The 23,473-nt window shown below is 42.6% G+C and overlaps 1 protein-coding gene across 4 annotated transcripts; it reads left to right on the top strand.

Moving 5' to 3' along the window:
* The first annotated feature begins 12,984 nt into the window (after positions 1-12,984).
* On the top strand, positions 12,985-21,808 carry LOC140708604 (CMT1A duplicated region transcript 15 protein-like protein). 4 transcript variants are annotated; one of them, XR_012088750.1, is made up of 3 exons: positions 14,153-14,262; positions 17,148-17,332; positions 20,962-21,060. XR_012088750.1 is itself a non-coding variant. In XM_073004709.1 (2 exons), exons 1-2 carry the CDS (start codon positions 14,100-14,102, stop codon positions 21,540-21,542), a joined length of 744 nt encoding a protein of 247 aa, XP_072860810.1. In that variant the 5' UTR covers positions 12,985-14,099; the 3' UTR covers positions 21,543-21,808. The 4 variants fall into 4 exon arrangements, 2 of the variants coding, with proteins under 2 accessions (XP_072860810.1, XP_072860811.1); XR_012088749.1 differs by having other exon boundaries at positions 14,155-14,262; positions 17,128-17,332; XM_073004709.1 differs by lacking the exon at positions 17,148-17,332 and having other exon boundaries at positions 12,985-14,262; positions 20,962-21,808.
* The last annotated feature ends 1,665 nt before the right edge of the window (positions 21,809-23,473 follow it).

Raw genomic sequence — 23,473 nt, 5'->3', positions numbered from 1 at the left:
ACAAAAGATTGAAAACAAGGAAATATAAATTGCAGTATTCATAAACAGAAAACAATATGATTGTCTACAAAGAAAGCCCAAGATAATATACAGAAATTATTGAAATTAATGGGAATTTAGTAAGGCTGCTGAATCTTAGAATAACCGGATTCCTGTGAAGAACATCTTATCACAAGAAAATGCTATAAAAAACACTTGCAAAGGCAATAAAGGGTATAGTGCCCTGGAATCAATATAACAAAAACATGCATGACTTCTGTGGAAAAGGCATTATAAAACTTTATTAGAATTTAAGACCTAAATGCATGGAGATAGGATACCACTGCCATGCATAGGCAAACTAAGTATCTCTCCAAAATGCTTTCATTGATTTAATCTAATTCCAAGATTATGCAGAACATTTGTTTATGTATTTATTTTTTATTCAAATTAGTATAGAGAGACAATGAAGCACACGTAGCTAAGAGAATTCTGAAGATGGAAACAGGGTGGGGAGACCAGCCCTACAGATGTGGAGACGTATCATGCCGCATCCTCATTGCTGCTGCTTGGGTTTGCCAAAGGGCCGAGCACATGGAACAAAGATGCTCACAGCCTAGAAGCTGCCAATGTTCGTAATTCTGGATGATGAGAATGATGTTGTTTCCAGTCCCTTTTTCCCAATTATTAAACGTGAAGCTTGACCCAGTATTTTTCCCCCTAGCTTTCGCAACAACCCAAAGTAGTCAAAGCTCTGTTTTACCTAAAAAAAACCACTGGAACACAACAGTAATAGTAATTTCTTGAGCATTAGGAACTATAAAAGATGGATTTGAAAACTCTTAATGTTTTAAACTGCTGGGAAAAAATTACCACGCCTATAGATACTATGTTTACAAATTTTGGAAAACAGAGAAGTAAGAAAAAACTGAGATATAATTATAAAGTAGGCAGCTTTGAACCAGTCTGGTGACCATACAATTAGTAATACCCAGCATAAAGCATAGGCAAAGTTGGGGATGACTTGTACTAATAATAAATTTTTAAATAAGAATTGTTAGAAATGCTTACACATCTCACAGCTGTAATCCTAGCACTTTGGGAGGCCAAGGCAGGCGGATCACGAGGTCAGGAGATTGAGACAAGCCTGGCTAATACAGCAAAACCCTGTCTCTACGAAAAATACAAAACATTAGGTGGGCATGGTGGCATGCGCCTGTGGTCCCAGCTACTTGGGAGGCTGAGGCAGGAGAATTGCTTGAACTCGGGAGGCGGAGATTACGGTGAGCCGAGATCACACCACTCCACTCCAGCCTGGACAACAGAGCAATACTCCATCTCAAAAAGAAAATAAAAATAAAAACAAATGCCTACACATTCAGCAAGATGCATCGCAAACAATAAAATGAAAAACACTCTATTATTATAATGTCTGCCTTAATAAATACAACATGCATCATTATTTTACTTAGGTATTTTCAGGACTCTGTATGCATTGACAATGTTAAAAACAGAATTCACATTTAGTTTTTCCTACATTAAAAAATGTAGTTTCCTTGAGATATAAAGATCCACCAGGAATAACTAATACACTTACATTTTTACTCTAGGATGTTTTTTCAAAACAGCAATCATATGAATTAAAACACTGATATATGATGTTACAGATAGGTTGATACTTAACACTAGAGATTAATTCAGTGTATTATTCTCACATTTATAATAAAACAAATGTCCAGGTTCACTCCCCCTATAATCTGGTGGTTCCTTCTACCTTGTTGGCCACTGGTTCCACAACACAGCTGGATAGTACTATGTAGGCAATAATCTATGGGCTTTCCTTAGGGGGAATCACAGGGTCTTACCCAAATAAATCCATGCCATTTTATTCGGTCTGATTTTGGTAGCAACCTGATTCAATAAAACAATTTCTTAACTTTTAGGATACTCATTGTATATTTCTTCCTGTCTTGCCAAATGCACTGCTGGTCACTTTATTAAAAGCTTTAGACAAGATAAAAACTTAACAATGCTAATTTTCTATCTTAAATGAGTGTTCTGATACCTAAATAAAATTGGAATGGCTACTAAGTCATTCATATTTTTTGGTACAAAGCTATTAGTTTGGGTCATATTAAATTGCTGACTTGTTGACCTGCAAAAGTGATAGTTTCAGATGCTTCAACCCGTATATCTTGGAGTGAGTGGTGGCTTTTTGATTGTTAGGAATTAAAACTTACTAAGTTCTACACGGATAAAGGGCACGAGAAGGGTAAACTAGATGAGCGATTATTCGTCCATAAATCAGAAATACATATGTAATTGAAGTATTACAACAAAAAATACGAACATCTTATTAAGAACTGTAGAAAAATCACCTTACTCTGTCCAGAGGGGAGGTTGTTGGTCCAGCCAGCTCACCTGCCAGGTCTCTGGCTCCTATGCTAGTCCTTTTTGTGTTAGAACCACAGATACTAGTGTTTCCCCAAGTATTTACTTACATGATGATATTATTGTTGTCATTATTATTATTTGTAATATCCAGCAGATTTCCTGGGGGCACGAATGATACTTATGTCCACATGCCCAACACACAGGCCCGGCAAACACACGATGTGCAGTAAGTGTCGATGCACAGGTGGTGACGGTCATTGACCAAGCACTTTCCCATGCATTATCCTACACAATAACTTTAAGAGTGCGTTGTATTATACCTTCATCTTGCTCTTGAATCAGTAATTTTTTTTGTTTTTAAATTCACAACATCATAAATGCCTAATAATCACGATAGGAATCTCTTATTATCAATAAAGTTCTGATAATTGAAATCCTAAATCTTCTCAGTCATGTGTTTTTATGGTGAAGGCAGATTGCTATTCCTTGCATGGTAACTGCATTTAAGTTTTATGCAGTGGCTACACTGGAAAGAACAGTGACTTGCTTAATTGCATGGAGAATGTAATCTCAAGCCTGCACCCATGACCACTTCCTTTTCTGTGGTCAGGTTCATGAACAGTGAACACTGGTCCTCAGATGACCTCATTAAATACATTACTATGTTTGTAAGTGTTCGCATGAGCAGCTTGATTTCCCTGCTATTATGGGTGAAAAAAAAAAGTCAAATTCTGTAAAATATCTGAGGAGATTTATTCTGAGTCAAATACGAGTGACCAATGGTCCGTGACACAACCCTCAGGAGATCCTGAGAGCACGTACCCAAGGTTGTTGGGGCACAGCCTAGTTTATATATTTTAGGGAGACATGAGACTCGGTCAGATTCATGTAAGATGCACATTGGTTAAGTCTGGAAAGGCAGCATGAAGTGGGGAAGGGGAAGCTTCCAGATTATGGGTAGATGGAACAATTTTCTGATTGCCCATTGGTTGAAAGAGTTAAGTTATTAACTGGATGACTTGGAATCGGTAGAAAGGAGTGTCTGGGTTATGATGATAAGGAGTTGTGGAGACCAAAGTTTATCATGTAGATGAAGCCTCCAGGTAGCAGGCTTCAGAGAGAAGAGATTGCAAATGTTTCTCAGCAGACTCAGTTTGTTCCATCGTAATTCCAAAAGGGAGGAGGGTGTAATGAGGTACTCCCCGCGCCCCCATCACGGCCTGAACCAGTCCCTCAGGTTAGCCTTGGAATGCCCTTGCCCAGAGGAGGGGCCCATTCAGATGGCCAGGAGGCTTAGAATTGTATTTTTGGTTTACATTATGTATTTACAATTATGTATTTACAATTTGTAAAATTATGTATTTACAAATGTAACTTAATACCTCTTGAACTGCAATGAAAGGCTATTATTTACTGTGTGTTGTTCAGAATAACATTAAGGTAGTTGTATTTGCTTCCTAAGGCCAGTGACACAGAAGTTCTTTCCCATGAGGAGCTCCTGCTGGTCACTCAGGTTGTGAGGATGGACACACAACAGCCATGCTCTGAAGTGGCTTACATGATAGGGCCTCTGCTCTGCCAAAGGGACAGTAAGTAGTGGCAAGAGGAACTGTCTTGGTCCACTAATAATACATGTCATGTTTTATGGGAAATTTAGCTGCATAGGTTAATAACAACATTGGCTGCCCTGGCAATCTGTATTTCATTAGGAGTAATTAACTTGAAAAAGCAATGTATCTTGTAATTGGGAAAAAAGTGATAAAAATTGTATTACCTTTGGGTTATGTCTCTGATACAGTGTTTAAATAAGACCACAGCTGTAAAGACTAATGGAATCATCTGAAATAATATATCACTTGTTAGCAAGGGTTTTATCCACACCTATTTTACCAAAAGCTAAGATCACTAAAATTGGTCAGCAAATGAGAAAACGTGAGGACAGAGCCATCAGGCCTGTTGGCTCATCAGCACCTCTGGCAACTCCGCATGTTCACAGGGAAACCTCCATGACCTCAGCTCCCCCAAAACAGGCAAAATGAGACACATGTATTCTAGCTTTGATCTCATCTCTCATGAATATGCTCTATCCAGGACTTCTCTGTCATCACTCCCCAGACACTGGAAAAAAGCCACAACCACGCCAGGAGTGGAGCCAGGGTGTGCAGAACACGGCAGCAGCAGCCACATAGGATGGGCTGTCTACACACAAGGCGGGTGTGCCCATGGAGCAGGTCGCAGAGAAACTGTGGGAGATCACAGACTGCAGAGATCATTCTGGCATTTGGCACTTTAAGGAACGTATAAGGTAATTCTGTCTGATTATTTAAAATAGAATTGTTTCCGTCCCAAACCCATTTACTTTAGGAGGAGATAGGATTCCATTCTAGAGGTGCCTGTGGCTGCTTCTGTTGGATCTGGTGGCAGTCCTTTCTGCATTTGTCAGAGGATCATCAGTGCAACACCTTGAGGAAAGTATTAACATAGAAATTACACAGTTCTACTGGAGATTCACCTTTATCCAAATCGAAGGTGAAGCAGTTTGGGGGCAATAATAGGATGTTAGTTGTTAATTCTGGGTCCTGGGAATATGAGGGAGTTTAGTTATCTATATTTCATATTCCTCTCTAAAATTGTTTAAAATTTAAAAAGTTTCAAAAAACATCAAAAATGCTACGATTATTTTCCTTTGAGATATTTAAGGATTAGAGACACTTTAAATATACATAAAGCAAGAGTCTTGCACATACATATGCCTAACATAGCAAAACTGTGTCATTCCAGAGATTTTGGCATGTTGAATGGGCACCGTGGTGATCTACAATCTTCAAGAACAGTACACTTACACCTTCAGTAAGAACTCCAGCTTCCCTGCAGCTTTATTTCCTGAAGAGGTCATGCTGACCAGAGAGGCGGCCACACTGAGCTTCCGAACCACCGTCCCCCGGCTTACAGCTCTACAAGAGCTCCTTCCTCGAGGAATACCTTCCAGTTGTTCTCACCTTAAATGGTGAGTGTCCTCAGTGTAACAACAAGAGTGAGGCCAAATATCATAACCATAACAAGGTGGGGCCTTTCAGTGTTCAAACCACAAACAAGAAACTCGACAGCATATCCTGCAACTGTCATTTTATTAGCATTGGTTTATTTTTCATTATAGCCCTAAATATTTATCCAAAAAGTTACATTTTGGTGATTAAAATTAAGATACCTTTCTTCCATAAGATTTTGATCATTTCTATGTATTTGATGTGAAACTGCGCTTCTTGTTCTCTGGAGGCCTTTCCTTCTCTATATGAATAAATTTTAAATCAATTTACTTTGAAGTAAGAGCTATTATGTTATCTATGGAAATTATTTCCTCCTCCTAAACAAAGTAGCACTTAACCCATGTAAAAGCTGGTATCCACGTGCATAGATACCCGCAGCTGCTCTTCATCCATCGGTAGCTGGGAAGTCGCTCGTGTCATCCCTGCATGAAACAGAGAGGTGGAGCGGGAGTTACCCAGCCTGTGCCCCACCAGGGCTTTTTCAGGCGTGGACATTGGAGAGCAAAACCAGCCTTCAACCTTGCCTCGTGGCACACGAGAGGAGAAACTTCTGGAAGCACCTCCACACTCTCTAATAGGATCTGGCATAGGCATCAAGAGATTGTAAGGTAGAGAGACTATCTGTGAAGACCATTGTGTGGGTAAAGGGTTTAGATATTGTAGTAAACCACTTACTTCTCTTTTCCATATTCCTTGATTATGGAAAAATCAAGGAATATGGAACATGTATTCTCATTAGGAAAAAAATCCTGGTTGTGCAAAGAAAAACAAATTATGCAAATGTCAGTAATACATTAAAATGCATTAAAATAAGTCACATTAAAAGAAGTCATAAAACATGTCATAAAACAAGTCATGTTTTCAGGGTTCATGTGTGTTGTAAGAGGAATCAGAACTTCACTCCTTTTTATATCTAAATTATATTTTATTGTATATATATACTACAGTTTTTAAATCCAGTCATCTGCTGAGTTGTTTCCACCTTTTGACAACTGTGACTAAAGCTACTTTAACTTTTTTTTTTTTTGAGATAGGGTCTCACTCTGTCGCCCAGGCTGGACACGATCTTGGCTCACCGCAAGCTCCGCCTCCAGGGTTCAAGTGATTCTCCAGCATCAGCCTCCAGAGTAGCTGGGACTACAGGAGCCTGCCACCGCGCCCAGCTAATTTTTTGTATTTTTAGTAGAGACAGGGTTTCATCATGTTAGCCAGGATGGTCTCAATCTCCTGCCCTTGTGATCTGCCCACCTCCGCCTCCCAAAGTGCTGGGATTACAGGCATGAGCCACCGCACCAGGCCAACATTTTTTTAAAAACAGAAGTTAAATGCTTATAAAAACTGAATGGTAATGCAGTATTGCCTAAGGTCTTGCCATTTAATAATATAAATATCACATTAATATTAACTTAGAGACTCAGTTTTCATGTTCTTAATTTCAACTTTTTCCTTTATTGAATGAAAATGGGAGGACTTGATTGTTCGTGTTTTTTTTGTTTTGTTTTGTTTTTGAGATGCAGTCTCACTCTGTCGCCCAGGCTGGAGTGCAGTGGCGCGATCTCAGCTCACTGCAAGCTCCGCCTCCCAGGTTCATGCCATTCTCCTGCCTCAGCCTCCCTAGTAGCTGGGACTATAGGCGCCCACCACCACGCCTGGCTAATTTTTTGTATTTTTAGTAGAGACAGGGTTTCACGGTGCTAGCCAGGATGGTCTCAATCTCCTGACCTTGTGATCCACCCGCATTGGCCTCCCAAAGTGTTGGGATCACAGGCATGAGCCACCTCGCCCGGCCGATTGTTGGTGTTTTTTAAGAGTTGGGTTCTCACTCTGTCACCCAGGCTGGAGTACAGTGATGCAGACACAGCTCACTGCCACCTCCAACTCCTGGGCTCAAGGAATTCTCTTGTCTCAGCCTCCTGAGTAGATGGGACTATAGGCATGCACCAACACACACAGTTGAAAATCGGGGAACTTGGAAAAGGTATTATTATAACCTATTTGGTCTTGACTTTTGAAATAATTAGAATTGGATTTAAAATTTGGTCCTGGAATAGCCATAATTATCATTATTCCAGGAAAAGTAAATATTGGTGCATCCAAGTAAATGCTTAATATATTCAAATTTTATTAAATAAATTACAACAAAATGTGCTTTAGAACCTGCATTCACAGTTTAGTACTTCACTGGTTTTACTTTACTTGGTAGCCAAATTTGTCTAGTTTATCATAGTGACGACTGGGGATAGGCCAATGATAATTGCTATAAAATTCTGCTTTGGCCAATTAAAATTGTTACTCCAAGAATGTAAGACTTAGAGCAAAAATGTATAACAAATCCTAAAGAGAAGAGATAACATTCAGCACTGTTCCCCCACGGATCTTGCTATGACGTAACCTATAGTCAAGGTGTTTTGTTCTGTTTAACAATATTTAGCAATGAGATTGTCAAGTTATCACTGATATTTCACCATCTAAAATACCAAGCTCTTCTCACTGGTTTTCCTTTACCTGGCAGGGAAATATCTGATTTATCATAGTGACTATTGGAGATGTGCCAGTGGGAACCCATTCCCAGTAGGTACAAAACAAATGCTACAGCAAATTTACCTGAAGGAAAAATCAAGATTTGGCTTAAATAGGAATACATATTTCTGTATGCACAGAGGCCGGGTGCAGTGGCTCATGCCTAAAGTCCCAGCACTTTGGGAGGCCAAGGCAGGAGAATCACTTGAGGTAATGAATTCAAGATGAGCCTCACTAACAAGGCCCTGTCGCTACTAAAAATACAAAACTTAGCTGGGCGTGGTGACCGGCAACTGTAATCCTGGCTACTTGGGAGGCTGAGGCAGGAGAATCGCTTGAACCTGGGAGGTGGAGGCTGCAGTGAGCTGAGACTGCTCCATTGCACTCCAGCCCTGGGTAACAAGAACAAAACTCATCTCAAAAAAAAAATAATAAAAATTAATTAAAAATAAAAATAAAATTAAAAGCTCCAGAGTATTGAAATTATGCATTGTCACTTGGTTTTGAAGAATAACTGTAACATGTTGAATCTGTATATAGCATACATTTTTCTGCTTGCATTACAAAGTTCCTGTTGATATAAGAAAAGCTTTGGCAGGGCGTGGTGGCTCATGCCTGTAATCCCAGCACTTTGGGAGGCCGAGGTGGGTAGATCAAGACATCAGGAGATCGAGACCATCCTAGCTAACACAGTGAAACCCCGTCTCTACTAAAAACACCAAAAAAAAAAAAAAAAAAAAAAAATCAGCCGAGTATGATGGCAGATGCCTGTAGTGCCTGCTACTCGGGAGGCTGAGGCAGGAGAATGGCATGAACGCGGGAGGCAGAGCTTGCAGTGAGCCAAGATCGCACCACAGCAATCCAGCCTGGGTGATAGAGTGAGACTGTGTCTCAAAAAAAAGCTTTGAGGTTTAAAATAAGTGTCTTTGTGGATTATACCAATTATAGATACTTAAAACATGAATAAGCATAGAGGAAAAAGGGATAGACAATGGGGTGGGGTGGAATTTGAGGTATTAGAGAAATTCTTTCTGTAACAGTTTCCCCCTGTCTAAATCATCTATTGTTTGAAATTAGTTTCTTTAACCTTTGCGATAGCACTAATGTTATATGGCTTATTTTTATCATTTTTCTTGAATTTTCTTTGATTCCCCTTCTCCTATTATCAAAATTGCTTACTGGCCTGGCATAGTGGCTCATGCTTATAATCCCAGCACTTTGAGAGGCCAGGGTGAGAGGATTGCTTGAGGCCAGGATTTTGAGATCAGCCTAAGCAACATAGTGAGACCCCGTCTCTACAAAAAAAATTTTTGAAAAATTAGCTGGGTGTGGTGGCACATGCCTGTGGTCCCACCTACTCAGGAGGCTGAGGCTGCAGTGAGCTATGATCATGCCACCACACTCCAGCTTGGGCAACAGAGCAAGACCCTGTCCCTCTAGGGGAGGGGGAAAAAAACCGCTCACCATTCTACCATTTCTACATTTGCTTCTTATAGGAATACTGAATAGGTTAACCAGAATACAAGGAGACAGAATTCTCTTTCATCAGAGACAGAATTCAATGATTCAATGCTGTCAAATCCCTTATGTTGAGGCAATTTTAGGAAAGAAAAAGAGAGTATTTCCCCCATAACATGGATCAGAGGCCCTATATTGCAAATGCAGGAAACACTGTCTATGCTGAAAGAAGCTCCTTGTTATATTCACAATTTCCCAGTGACAGACAAGGTAGAAACTGCTCTTGCCTGAGTGCACATGTCATCCTAAATGCTACCTGTGAGACCACCAAGACCTTCCACGAAAAGTGCTTCCACACTGACTCCCTCACTTGGCCATCAGGCATAATGTAAGAAACTTAGCATTTTTCTAGCAATTCAGGAAAGCTGAAATCAAAGCAGACATCAGCTTCACAAATGATATATTAATCTGGGCTCAAATATGGAAATTATTTTTAGTATTATTAGTATTATTTTGAGTTGGAATTGCATTCTGTCACTCAGGCTGGAGTGCAATGGCATGATCTTGGCTCACTGCAACCTCTGCCTCTCTGGTTCAAGCAATTTTCCTGCTTCAGCCTCCGGAGTAGCTGGGATTACAGGCACCTGCCACCACGCCTGGCTAAATTTTTGTATTTTTAGTAGAGAGGGGGTTTCACCATGTTGGCCAGGCTGGTCTCGAACCCCTGGCCTTGAGATCTACCCACCTCAGCCTCCCAAAGTACTGGGATTACAGGCATGAGTCACCATACCCAACCAGAAATTATTTAATGATAAAACTAGATTTAAGTATATGGGAAGAAGAGAAAGAACTGTTCATTTTCTTTTAGCAAATGAATACGTTTAAGGCTGTGGCTTGGGTCCTGCCTTGCCTGTGAGTTGAGCTGAGATGTGTGCAGTGATCCCCGCTACTCTTGCAAACAGGACCTAAATATTCTGCAGACAGACATTTCTTTCCGGCTGCCGGTGATTTTCCATAAAAATATACTTTACTATTTAGGCATTACATTCCTAATGCCTTTATTATGTTTTCTTCTTCACAAATAATTACATTGAAATATAGGTAAGTTTTCACCTTCTTTCCAGGTGTGCATTCGGACAGTCCCAGCTATACAGGAGGCTGAGGTGGGAGGATCTCTTGAGCCTGGGAGTTCAAGGCTGTAGTGAGCCATGATTGCATCACTGCACTCCAGCCTGTGCGACAGTGTGACTCTGGTCTAAAAAAAAAATAGTTAATTCTTTTCTTTTTGATCATATTCTTTTGATAAATTATACATTTTTAAATATTTAAATATCATTTGGAGCAAATCCCCCTGTGGCATGTTTATGATTCCTGCTTTGGTACTTGAGACTCAGCCAGGTCTGTTTTGTCCTAAACAAGTGCTGGGACCTTTATTGTTTATTCAGCCATTTGTACATTGATTCTCCTGGTCATTTCTTTTACAGCTTTGTATAATAGCACAAACCTGGGAATGTTAGAGAAGACACATGAATGGGCGTTTAAAATATGTTGAGAAATACAGTAACTATTAAAACTAGCATGGCTTTCAAACAGATGATGATTAATAAAATTGTGACTTCTTATTTTTCACACAGGAAATGCTATGAATTTTAGTGCACTAAAAACCAACGTTAACAGAGAGTGCAGCCTGACTGGAAGATTTTAAAATTCTGTTTAAAAGTGTCATAGTATAGGAAACCAGAAAGAATTGGAAACACAACTGAAAGAAAGAGACTGCTCCCTGCAACTTTTAGCCATGAGAGTAACAGTACACATTTAGATAGAAAAGGCTATGAGATTCCAAAAAGTTCAGACAGTATTGAGTTTCAGAGAACAGCGGGATATAACCCAGTCCTTGGTGGTCAGCTGAACCATGTTATGATTGTTTTTAACATGGAAGGAAGAAGACTGCTCTCTTTTTAAAAACCTGCTGTTGAGCTGTGTACTCTCTGCCCCAGCTGATAGTCACAGCCTTGTCCTTAGTGTGAGCAGAGTGAGGAATTGACCATCTCACTAGTGTGTAAGCTCTCAGACTTGTTCTTTACTAGAGTAGGTGCAGTCTGGGTGCAGTGATGGTTTCTCTCTGTGCCCAGAGGGCTGCTCCCTCCTTCACTGCCAGGACAGATGTTGGTGTGTGTTCTCCCAGCCAGTAGGACAGATGCAGTCAGTAAACAAAACAAACACAGACACACACACACACCTTCCTCCCTCAGCAAGCCCAACCCCTGACAGCAGAGATGAATCATGTCACTCAGAGTAGAAAGTTGCCATCAGTAAGTGAAACTGACAAAAGGGTATCTTAAAAGACAATTGCCTCAAATTTAACATCTGTAAAGAAATATGGCTGGGCGCGGTGGCTCATATCTTTAATCTCAGCACTTTGGGAAGCCAAGGCGGGTGGATCACCTGAGGTCAAGAGTTCGAGACCAGCCTGACCAACATGGAGAAACCCCATCTTTACTAAAAATACAAAGTTAGCCAGGTGTGGTGGCACATGCCTATAATCCTAGCTACTGGGGAGGCTGAGACAGGAAAATAGCTTGAACTCAGGAGGCAGAGCTTGCAATGAGTCGAGATCATGCCATTGCACTCAAGCCTGGGCAACAAGAGCAAGACTCCATCTCAAAAAAAACAAAAACAAAAAATGCAGTTGATTATGGAGACTGATTAAGAAGTAAACTGCATGATATAAAGGAAAACATATTAATCAAAAGTAGAATAATAAATTTCATTGTATAAATTCTTTTTCTACAAGTTAATATATAAAGGACAATAGCATAGAATCAAAGGTGTTGTGTTTTTATTCAAGAACGATTTTTTTTTTTTTTTTGAGGCAGAGTCTCCCTCTGTTGCCCAGCCTGGAGTGTAGTGGCATGATCTCGGCTCACTGCAACCTCCACTTCCTGGGTTCAAGGGATTCTCATCCCTCAGCCTCTTGAGTAGCTGGGATTACAGGTGCTGAGCCACCACACCTGGCCAAGAATATTTAATTTTTTTTTTTTTTTTTTTTTTGAGACAGAGTCTCGTTCTGTCCCCCAGGCTGGAGTGCAGTGGCGCCATCTCGGCTCACTGCAAGCTCCGCCTCCTGGGTTCATGCCTTTCTCCTGCCTCAGCCTCCCTAGTAGCTGGGACCACATGCGCCTGCCACCACTCCTAGCTAATTTTTTAATTTTTTTAGTAGAGACGGGGTTTCATCGTGTTAGCCAGGATGGTCTTGATCTCCTGACCTCGTGATCTACCTGCCTCGGCCTCCCAGAGTGCTGGGATTACAGGTGTGAGCCACCGCGCACAGCCAAGAATATTTTCAAAAGCATGTCTCTCAGGCTATAAACATTGAAGTGGAAATTGAATAATCAAGTTTATAGCCTGAAGCAATTGGGTCTGATAAAATAATAAGTATTCATTTTATTTCTAAGTAAAAGAAAGAAATCAAAGGCTAATAAAACAGTTCATTTGGGATAATTTTCTTTTAAGATGGCTTTCATTCTGATTCTGCTGTTACTTTCAGATCAGTTAATACGTAGAAGACGACTACAATTTTGTGTTCAGATTTAGACTATAAACCAAGTCCCATTTCATTACCTAATATAGACCGGCAGGTTGGTTAAGAAAGGAATCATTAATTTTACAAAGAGAGTTGTCCTAAACTGTTACAAGTTTTCCAGTACTTAATTCTTTTTACAATTCATTAGCTTTTTAAATAGCAAATAAAATTGTATATATGTTGTGTAAAACCTGTTTAGAAATAAGCAGATTGTGGAATGATTACATTGCACTCAGGAACATACACATACTTATTTTTTGTGGTGAGAACACTTCTTGATTTTCAAGAATACAATACATTAACTGCAGTCACCATGTTGTGCAATGTATCTCTTAAACTTATTCCTCCTAAGTACAATTTTGAATGCTTTCACTGTCTCCCCAAACCCCTGCCTCCCAGCCCCTGGTAACCTCCATTCTACTCTCTGCTTCTGTGAGTTCAGTTATTTTACATTCCACATAAGTCAGATCACGTGGCAGCTGTCTTTTTGTGCCTGGCTGATTTTAAGGAAGGAGACCACTACTACTCCTGTTGCCCTCCTCCCCCCACCTTGCCTAGTTCACAAGACAGGAGGAAAGAGAGAAAGCAAAAAGTTAGAAAAAAACAAAAGTAAGATAAATAGCCAGACAACCTTGGCACCACCACCCGGCCCTAGGAGTTAAAAAAAAGTAATAAAAATATCAACCCCTGACCTAAACTACTTGTGTTATCTGTAAATTCCAGACACTATGAAAAAAGCACTGTAAAACTTTTTGTTCTGTTAGCTGATGTATGTAGCCCCCAGCCACATTTCCCACACTTGCTCAATTTATCACGATCCTTTCACGTGGACCTCTTAAAGCTGTAAGGCTTTAAAAAGGCCAAGAATTTCTTTTTCGGGGAGCTCGACTCTTAAGACGTGAGTCTGCCGAGGCTCCCAGCCAAATAAAAAACCTCTTCCTTCTTTAATCCAGTGTCTGAGAAGTTCTGTCTGTGGTTCATCCTGCTACATTTCTTGGTTCCTTCACCGGGAAGCCAGGTGATTTAAGGACGGTAGAGGCAGCCCCTTAGGCAGCTTATGCCTGCCCTGTAGGGGGACTCTGGCCAGCTTGAGCGGATCCTGAGATGTGCATCCTGAGATGAGGATCCTGAGAGCGCTCCCGGGTAGGCATTTGCCGCAGTGGAACGTCTCGTCAGGAACGTCTCATCAGAGCAGTGCACAGCAGACCCCCGTGGAGGATCAACACAGTGGCTGGGCACTGGGATGGCACTGGCACTTTAAGTCCGGACATCTGAAACTTGGTAAGACTGGTCTTTAGAACTTGCCCACTCCATTTGAGTGGAAGTGTGGCCTGATCACCCACGGCGTGCCTGTACCGGCACTTTGGTTTTTGTTTTTGACTTGATTTGAATTAATTGCTTGATACTTTGGTTTTAGTTTTGATTTTGACTTGAATTGCTTGATAAACAGGCGTGCCTTTATTGGCACTTTGGTTTTGGTTCTGATTTTGACTTGGCTTAAACTGCTTGACGAACAGGTGTGCCTTTAACAACACTTTGGTTTTAGCTTTGATTTTGATTTAGTGTGAATTAGACGAGTGAGTGATCTTGTGCCCTTTCCTTCTTGTAGTGTGAATGTTGTTTTGTCTCGAGAGAAAAATAGGTCAGACACAAAGTAAGGCCACTCCGCTAAAAACATTTCAAAAAGAAAAAAGGAAAGTCATCAAATCATCAAAACTTACTCTATTACAATGCAAGTTACAGAACCTTAAAAAAGGTTTTGCAGGAGATTATAGAGTTAAGTTAACCCCCTAGAGGTGAAGAACTCTGTGTAAATTAGAATTGCCCTCTTTTGGTGTTGGATGGCCCACTGAAGGAACTACAGACAGAGAACAATTGGCCATGTATTTAAGGTGGTGACAGGGGTCGGAGGACAGCCAGTGTACCTAGATCAAATTCCTTTATATTGACTCACGGTTAAATATAAGATAGACAAAACCAGCATACATTTAGCCCTGTTTAAGAGCTTATTGCAAAAAAGCCAAAAGTAAAAGTAAGAGCAGCTTCGCCAGCAGACACAGAGTTAATAAAAAAAGGGAGTCCCAGAGAAGCCAGTTTTGCAGGAGCTGCCAGAGATAATAGAAATTCTTTCTCCATATGTCCCAGCCTACCCCGCTTTACTGAGGCCAACAGCCCCCTCAGAAACGAGATTCAGGAGCTAACACGCCCCAGATCTCACCTTGAAGGGGAGGATCGGAGCCTAGAGAGGCCAAGGAAGGAAGTCAAGATAGTCAAGTGGGCCCTCTCAGACCTGTTCTTGCTTGAGCTATGTAAATGCCTCTCAGGCAGACGCGAGGACCTGTCTATTATAATGACCAGGCCCACATCCAGGGGGGCAACAGACTTTCATCTATCAGCCCTTTCCAACCATTGATCTACTAAATTGGAAACACCCTGAACCCGCCACCTTGTTCCCGGCAGCTAGAGCCCCGTCAAGCATAACTGTGTAGAGGTGTTGGACTCAAGTTTACTCTAGCAGACCTGACCTCCGGGACCAGTCTTAGGCATCAGTGGACTAGGAGCTATACAGCTTCGTCAACCCACAAGGAGAGAGATGTGCAGAATATGCGGTGGTAACCCTGGACACTGTCTTGTTAAGCTGAGCTCATTGCTTTAATTTGGGCCTTAGTACTCAGTAAAGGTAAGACTATAAACATTTACACTGACTCTCGGTATGCCTGTTTAACCCTCCAAGTGCATAAAAAAAATTATATAAAGAAAAGAGCAAAAAAAAAAAAAAAAAAAAAAAGACTAAAAGTAAGCGTTAAAAAAAAGAATCAGAAGAAAACAGGAGACAGACAGCAGTGCGCGGGGGCAGGGCCCGTGCCGTTGCCCCGCCCCACCAGCTGGCCTTAAGAGCAGAAGAACTCAGAAGGAAAAAAAGAAAAAGCAAATTAAAGACTTAAGAAAAAAAGCCAATCTGTTAGCAACAGCTCTTATAAAAACAAAAATTAGCAATGTGAGAGGATGTGGACGTGGATGTAAATGTGAAAGAAGTCAAGTTAGGCAAGGATTCAAGAGCCGGACAAGGCTAGAGAGAGATTAACGTGTGAGATGCGAAAAGAAAGGACACTAGAAAGGTAAATATTCAAAAGGCAATAAAAGAAACGGCCAAGACCGCAAGACAAAGAGACCATCGGCTAAGGGCCGCCGCACCTTGGAGGAACCAGATACTGACCTGATCAGGCTGACAGGAGCTGAAGAATGTATAGACTAAGGCAGACTAGGCATCTTCTCTTTAGGCTCCCAGGAGCCCATGGTCACATCAGAAGTTAAAAGCAGCAAGATTTTGCCGCATCTGGATTCCAATTACTCACTGAAGGCTAAGCCACTAAATAGCGTTACCAAGAGGGGGCAGGGGAGAAGAGCCCCTCCTCTAAGAAACTTAAACAGGAAAAAGAGCCATACCTTGTGAAAACTTGCATATAGACTTTACAGAACTGCTCCGTGCTGGAGGCTGTCGATACATGCTAGTGCTTGTTTGCACATTTTCAGGGTAAGTTAGTTTTCCCTGTCAGGACAGAAAAAGTACAAGAAGTGACTAAAGTACTGTTAAAAGACATTATCCCCAGGTTGAGAGTACCTCTAAAGTCAGACAATAGGCCAGCATTTGCAGCTGACATAGTGCAAGATTTAACAAGACTGTTAAAAATAAAATAAAAGTTACACACAGCCTATCGGCCACAAAGTTCAAGAAAAGGTAGAACGCATGAACTAGACACTCGAGCAGCTACTGAAAAAAATATTGCCAGGAAATTCATTTAAGATCAAATCAGGTTTTCGGCTACGGTTCCCCTCCGAGTCAAGTGCACCCCCAACAAACAAACTAGGTATTTGCCCTATAAGATTGTGTTCAGTCTGCCACCCCCAAATCATAGGTCAAATTAAAGGGGACCTCCAGAAACCAAAGGAATTAACCTTAAAAAAGCAAATGCAGGCTTTAAAAATAGCCATACAAAGTGTTCATAATTAAAGAAATGAAAATGCCTATAAGCCTGACACCCCTTTAAATCTAGTGACTCTGTTTAAAGTAAAATTTAGTTTTTCTAGGACCCATATAGGACGGGCCCTGTACTGTAACCTTGTCTACTCCCACTGCTGTTAAAGTTGCAGGTGTTGTGTCTTAGATCCACCACAGTCAGATAACACTGGCAGCTCAGGACAATGGACCAGCCAGCAGGATGCAGATCACCCACCCCAGCCGATCCTGAGATGAGACCAAGCTGCTGCTGAGAACGACAGCCCTGCTCTAGTCACACACCAGCAGCTGACTAGTCTACACACGGCCGAAGCTTGAGGACTCATCAAGCAAGTAAATGTAGTTAAAAATCTTAAGACTAATAGTTTTCCTGTAATACTAACTGTTTTCCTATTGTTCTGTGTCTGTATTCAACCTTTTTCCCAGGTAAGGACCTCTTTTGTCCTTGCTGGATATGAATATACTGTACATTGTTTTGTTGTTGATACCTCCCATAACCATGCTAGAAGAAACACCTATATAAGGTGTCCTCACTGTACACATACTACTTAGGAAACCCAGACCCGTCCAGCCCAGCAACAATTCCGAGTCTTTCAGTCATTCTTTAAACATATAACCCAGAAGTTACCAGAACCTCCTCCTTTAGCAAAAAGAAAACAGAAAAAACCTATTTGCTCAGCTGGCTGAAAACATTGCTGGCAGCCTGGATGTCTCTTTATGTTATGTTTATAAAAAGGCTAACATAAGAGACCAACAGCCTTGAGAAGCAAAAGAGTTAATGCCTCAAAATAACTTTAACTAAATCTTTCCCCAAACAGACGCCCCAAGTTCAAGCGTCTGGCTCTTAAAAGTTTCTGTTATTAAAAAATACTGTGTTACTTGCTAAGAAAAAGCTTTTAAGACCCAGTAAAAAAAACTAACTTGCTTAAGACATGACAAAGTTGGTACGTGTGCCTGTACAGGTTTAACACAGGTTTGATCCTAAGTCTTCATTCAGAAGACAGTTTCCAACTACAAAAAAATGTAAAACCCTCATTATAAGTGTATTACTAGTAATAGAAACTTGCTTGCTGCTCCCCTGTGTATTACACTTGCTCCTTCAAATGATAAAAGGTTCGTCAGAAGAGGTCAGCACAAGCGTATGACGTAAAACACTATTGCTCTGTCTCGCTAAGAGACTCAGAAAGTAAAAACAAAAGAACTCCCACTAATTAGTATAAATTCTCAAAGAGGGGGATACGGAAGGAGATCACTACTACTCCTGTTGCCCTCGTCCCCCCGCCTTGCCTAGTTCACAAGACAGGAGCAAAGAGAGAAAGCAAAAAGTTAGAAAAAAACAAAAGTAAGATAAATAGCCAGACAACCTTGGCACCACCACCCGGCCCTAGGAGCTAAAACAAGTAATAATAATAACATCAACCCCTGACCTAAACTACTTGTGTTATCTGTAAATTCCAGACACTGTACGAAGAAAGCATTGTAAAGCTTTTTGTTCTTTTAGCTGACGCATGTAGCCCCCAGTCACATTTCTCACGCTTGCTCGATTTATCACGACCCTTTCACGTGGACCCCTTAAAGTTTTAAGCCTTTAAAAAGGCCAAGAATTTCTTTTTCGGGGAGCTCGGCTCTTAAGACGCGAGTCTGCTGACGCTCCAGGCCGAATAAAAAACCTCTTTCTTCTTTAATCCGGTGTCTGAGGAGTTTTGTCTGCGGCTTGTCCCACTACAATTTCACTTAACATAATGTGCTCCATTAAGCTCCTGTGAATCCCAGTTTCTAACCTGCAATTGCTCTAAGTGTTTTCACTGCCTTTTCATGGTTTCTACTAAGAATTCCAGAGCTCAGCTGCAATGTGGTCACTGCTTTGGAAGTTATTCATTGCTTTTCTTTACTTCTTGTCCACGGACACACAAATAAATTGTCTGGTGCAAGTGCAGCGGCTATATGCCCTTCCTGTGAAGGCAGGCCGGTTTGACATCTATTAAGCAAATCCATCTCAGCATTCTTAACAGCCTTTATATTGTTTGATATCAAGCTCAGCAATTTAAAAAATATGCCTCTGTCTTTATAAGACTACCTATGGGTTGGAGACGACTTATGTAATATTCAACCCAGCAGATAATGTATATAAAAATTATTTCATATGATTTAATGATCTTGAATCGACTTAACTGTTTCTATGTCATATTTGGAAAAAGCAGGGCAATTATAAAATTTAATAATGGCATCTCCATAAAAAGCAATAATTCATACGCTACTTTAAAAATCTTTCTCTGGCAGTTAGGTGGGCAGAAAACCCAAAGTTAGTAACTTTGAACAGTTCCATCACTACCTTTTTTTTTAAGTTAACTGAAGCAGCCTCGGGCAAGTCTTTCAGGAGGTTTCTAGAAGAAGGCATTATCATCAAGGAGATGACAGCTCCATGCCTGTTACTGCCCCTGAAGGCCTTCCAGTGGGACAAGATGTGGAGGTAGAGGACAGTGAAATTGATGATCCTGACCCTGCTTAGGTTTAGGCGAAAGTGTACGTTTGTGTCTTGGTTTTTAACCAAAAAGGTTTTGAAAATAAAATAAATAAATAATGAAAAAAGCTCACAGAATAAGGTTAAAAGGAAAAAATATTTTTGTATAGCTATATAATTTGTGCGGTCTTTCGTTGATTTGTTTGAGACAGGGTCTCACTCTGTCACCCAGACTGGAGGGCAGTGGCACAATCAAGGCTCACTGTGGTCTCAATCTCTTGAGCTCCAGAGATCCTCCCACCTCACTCAGGAGGATGCCAGTCCTGCAGGCAGACATCAGGCCCCAGGTGGACCCTCCATTGGTGTACACCAGGCCCCAAGTTGACAACCAGGCCCCAGATGGACACCAAGGCCCTAGGTGGACAGCAGGCCCATGTTGAACACCAGACTCATGTGGACATCAGGCCGCAGGTAGACACCATGCCTTAGGTAGACATGTAGGCTCCAGGCGGACATTAGACCCAAGGAACACACCCAGTCCCCAGGAGAACATCAGGCTCACGTGAAAACTCAGGCCTTGGGCGCACATCCGGCCTTAAGTGGACACCCAGGTCCCAGGTTGATACCCAAGTCCCAGGTGATCACCAGACCCCAGGTGGACACAAGGCCTTAGGTGAACAACAAGACCCAGCAGGCCATCAGGCCCCAGCTGGATACAGTCCCCAGGTGAACACAAGGCCCCAAGAGGAACATAGCCCCAAGGCAGACATCAGGCCCTCCGTGGACATCAGGCCTGAGGAGGACATCCGGCCCCCGGTGAACATCAGGCACAGGTGTCCAAGCAGGCCCTGGGTGGACATAATGGTGTCTAGATAAGGAGTTGTCCTGGGGGGAGGGTGAGCAGTCAGCATCCCAGTGGAGTCCTGAGGAGGTCTTATGGAAGGAAGGGGCTGAGGGGACAGAACCTTAAAGAAGCGACCTCACTTCCTTAATGACAGACCCGAACAGAACTTAGAACTCGGGTAACCAGGCGCCCAGATCCTAGGGTCAGCCCAGTAACCAGCTCACTTGGTGGGAGACGCTTGAGACAGCAAGATGTTCTCGTGTTGCTTCCCCACTTCAAGAGGCTGCTGCTTCAGGAATGGAGGGAGTGAGAGCCTTTTCCGACGATGCCGAAGAAGGCTCATCCCTCACCCCAGACGCCTGTGGCCCTTTGTAAGAAGGCGCACCCAGGTACCGCAGGGCAGCCCGGGGCAGGCCCTAGCAGGGCAGGCCACACCAGAGATCCCATCGGGGCTGCATCTGCACATTGTCCCTGTCCAGGAGGAGATTCGGGAGCCCATGGAGGCACAGGCACATGGTGAGGTGGCCTGCAGTCTGGAAGACTTTGCGGGGGTGGTGTTTAGGGGCTGGAACTCCTTTAAATTCAGGGAGGTTGTTTCCGTGTTTGGAAATTGCAGTGGAAAGTGACTGACGCTGGGGACCCTTTCTCCTTTCTCAGCTCCTGCTCAATATGCAGAAATAGAAGCATTTCCAGCACCAGCTGTTGAGCCAGAGCCAGCATGGGAAGAGCCCCCTCCAGAGACAGCGCTGGAGGTGAAGGGAGCTCCAGCCAAGGAACAGCCCAGAGAGGAGCTGCCTGAAATCACGGCACCTACTGTAGCCACTGGCCTTAGCCTTGCAGCTGAAAGGGTGGCTGGAGAGACAGGTGGCAGGGATGGGATGACCAGCACGGCCCCAGCCAGCAGCTCCTATGCTGCCCCTAGTCCTGGGCACGGTGGCAAACATGGAGGCGGAGACCAGGGTTTTGAGCCTGGGCTCCTCTACCCTGCCGGAGAGAGGCTTGTGTCATTCACTAGAGCTGCAGTTCTGCTGCTGCAGGGCCTGTTTATTCTGCTGCTGGTGGGGTCCATCTGGGTGCAGGAGGTGCTTGAGGGCATTAAAAGAAGACTGGGAGGAAGAAGAGTTCCAGCAGCTCCTCCTGCACCCAGAGGCGGCCTCCTCCTCCAGGCACGGATGTCTGTCTGCAACTGGGCATCCGGGCTGTTTGCCCCTGACGTGCTGCCCAGGACAGGCTCTTAAAAGGCGGGCAGAGGGTGAGGGGACCAGGAGGCAGCTCCAAAGGGTACAGCAAGCTAAGCTTTTAAAGATAGCACTTGTGCCCCAGGCTCTCCGTGCCACCCCCTGCCCTAGCATTTATTATTAGTCTTAGAATTACAAGTTGATGAAACGATATTTCAATAAAGTTTGATTGCCGGAACTTCATGCCTTTTTGAACTCCCTAATGTTAGATGGTGTTTTTGAGATCCTGAAAATCTCTGATAGTTGTGTCTTTTGTTGTGGTTGTTTGTGTGATTAAATTACCGTCGAGTCAACTGTTATTGGGAACCTTTCAGGTATGGCTTTTAGAAGACCTTGACCTACTCTTGCCTGTTTTGACTCTCTGGTTTATTGCGGAAAGAGGGATGATGTAGACTCATGTCTCTGGCAGATCAATCACCTTTTGCCATCAAGGATTTGGCATCAGAGTTTCCAAGAATTATGTGTGCAAGTTGACATGCTGGCACTTTAGCTAATCTGGGTGTCAAAACAGAATGCCATAGACTAGGTAGCACAGAAAATTGATTTCTCACAGTTCTGGAGATGGCAAAATCCAAGGTCAAATGGTCAGGAGATTCCATGTCTGCAGAGGGCTGGCTTCCTGCATAGATAGCCTCTTTTACGGTGTCCTTACATGACAGAAGGGATGAGGGAGCTCTCTGCAGTCCCTTTGATAGGGGCACCAATTCCATCCATGAGGTCCCTGTCTTCATGAACTTAATCACCTGTCAAGGCCCCACCTCCAAATACCATCACACGGAATTAGAATTCGACACATGAATTTGAGGAGGACAGTAACATTTGCTTTACAGAATCAGGTCTCCCCGAGCCATATGCACTCACAGGAAATCTATAATCTTCTGTTAAGTATTTGCTGGTCCCCTCTGGGATTAGGGATTTTTTTTTTCTTTAAGAAAAATGATCTTTCATGTGATCCATGGTTTATTCATAGAAAAGCACTGTGAGTTCACCCACTTGCTAAAAAGAAGGGCAATTGTGATACAAAAATGAGAGTGATTTCTCTCTCTCTCTCTCTCTCTCTCTTTCTCTCTCTCCCCGTCTCCCTCTCCTCTCTCTCTCTCTCCCTCCTCTCTCTCTCTCTCTCTCTCTGTCTTTTTTAACCAACCCATTGGGCTGAGACATTGTGGGGCGCTTGGCTGGGCAGTAGGACTTGAGTAGCCACAAAAGACAAATACAACTTCTTGGTCCGTTTTGAGTAGAAAAGGTGACAGTTTGTCAACAAAAGAAAAAGTAAAGCAGATGGAGAAGTTCTTAGTTCGCTTTCTAGCTATACCACCTCTTCCCTGTGAAACCCCACCCCCGACTCAGGAACTAAGACATAAAAGAGTAAACACCAAGGTACTGGTAGCCAACTGACTCTTCTGAATGCCCTTGCTATCTCCTACAACAATTCCAGGCTGAGCAGAGGGGTCAGGAAGGTGGGAGGAACACGATGATTCCCTGTGGAGGTCAGCCAGGGCTAATACAGGATTGCTCACTAGGGCTAGAAATTAGGAAGGAGAGGCTAAGTGCACACCAGCCCTAGCCTCCAAGTCAGCAAGCAATGAGACTGTGACAAAAGCAGGCAGAGGAAGCCTGAGCTAGAAAGGCAGGGGAAGAAAGCAAGTACGGGACGAGAAGAGAACTGTGCAGCGAAAGCAGCCAGTCTGATGGCAGAGGGAGACTGGTGCTTAGAAGCTCGTTCGGGGAGAGAATGAATAGAGGACGCACAGAGATGGGGAACAGACATTTAGCTGGTGAGAGAGATTTAAGACGAATGGGAAGAGAAATCTCACAAAAAGGACAGATTCATGCAGATCCTCTAAGATGAACATGCAGTCATCCCTACATGTAGAAATACGCTCAGTTACACATATAAAACCACAGATGCATGGAGAGCAAGCATACACACA

This window comes from Chlorocebus sabaeus, chromosome 16 (assembly GCF_047675955.1).
Source record: "Chlorocebus sabaeus isolate Y175 chromosome 16, mChlSab1.0.hap1, whole genome shotgun sequence".
NCBI lineage: Eukaryota > Metazoa > Chordata > Mammalia > Primates > Cercopithecidae > Chlorocebus > Chlorocebus sabaeus.
Note: the sequence above shows the minus strand (reverse complement) of the source record. Positions and strands in the feature narration are given on the sequence as shown.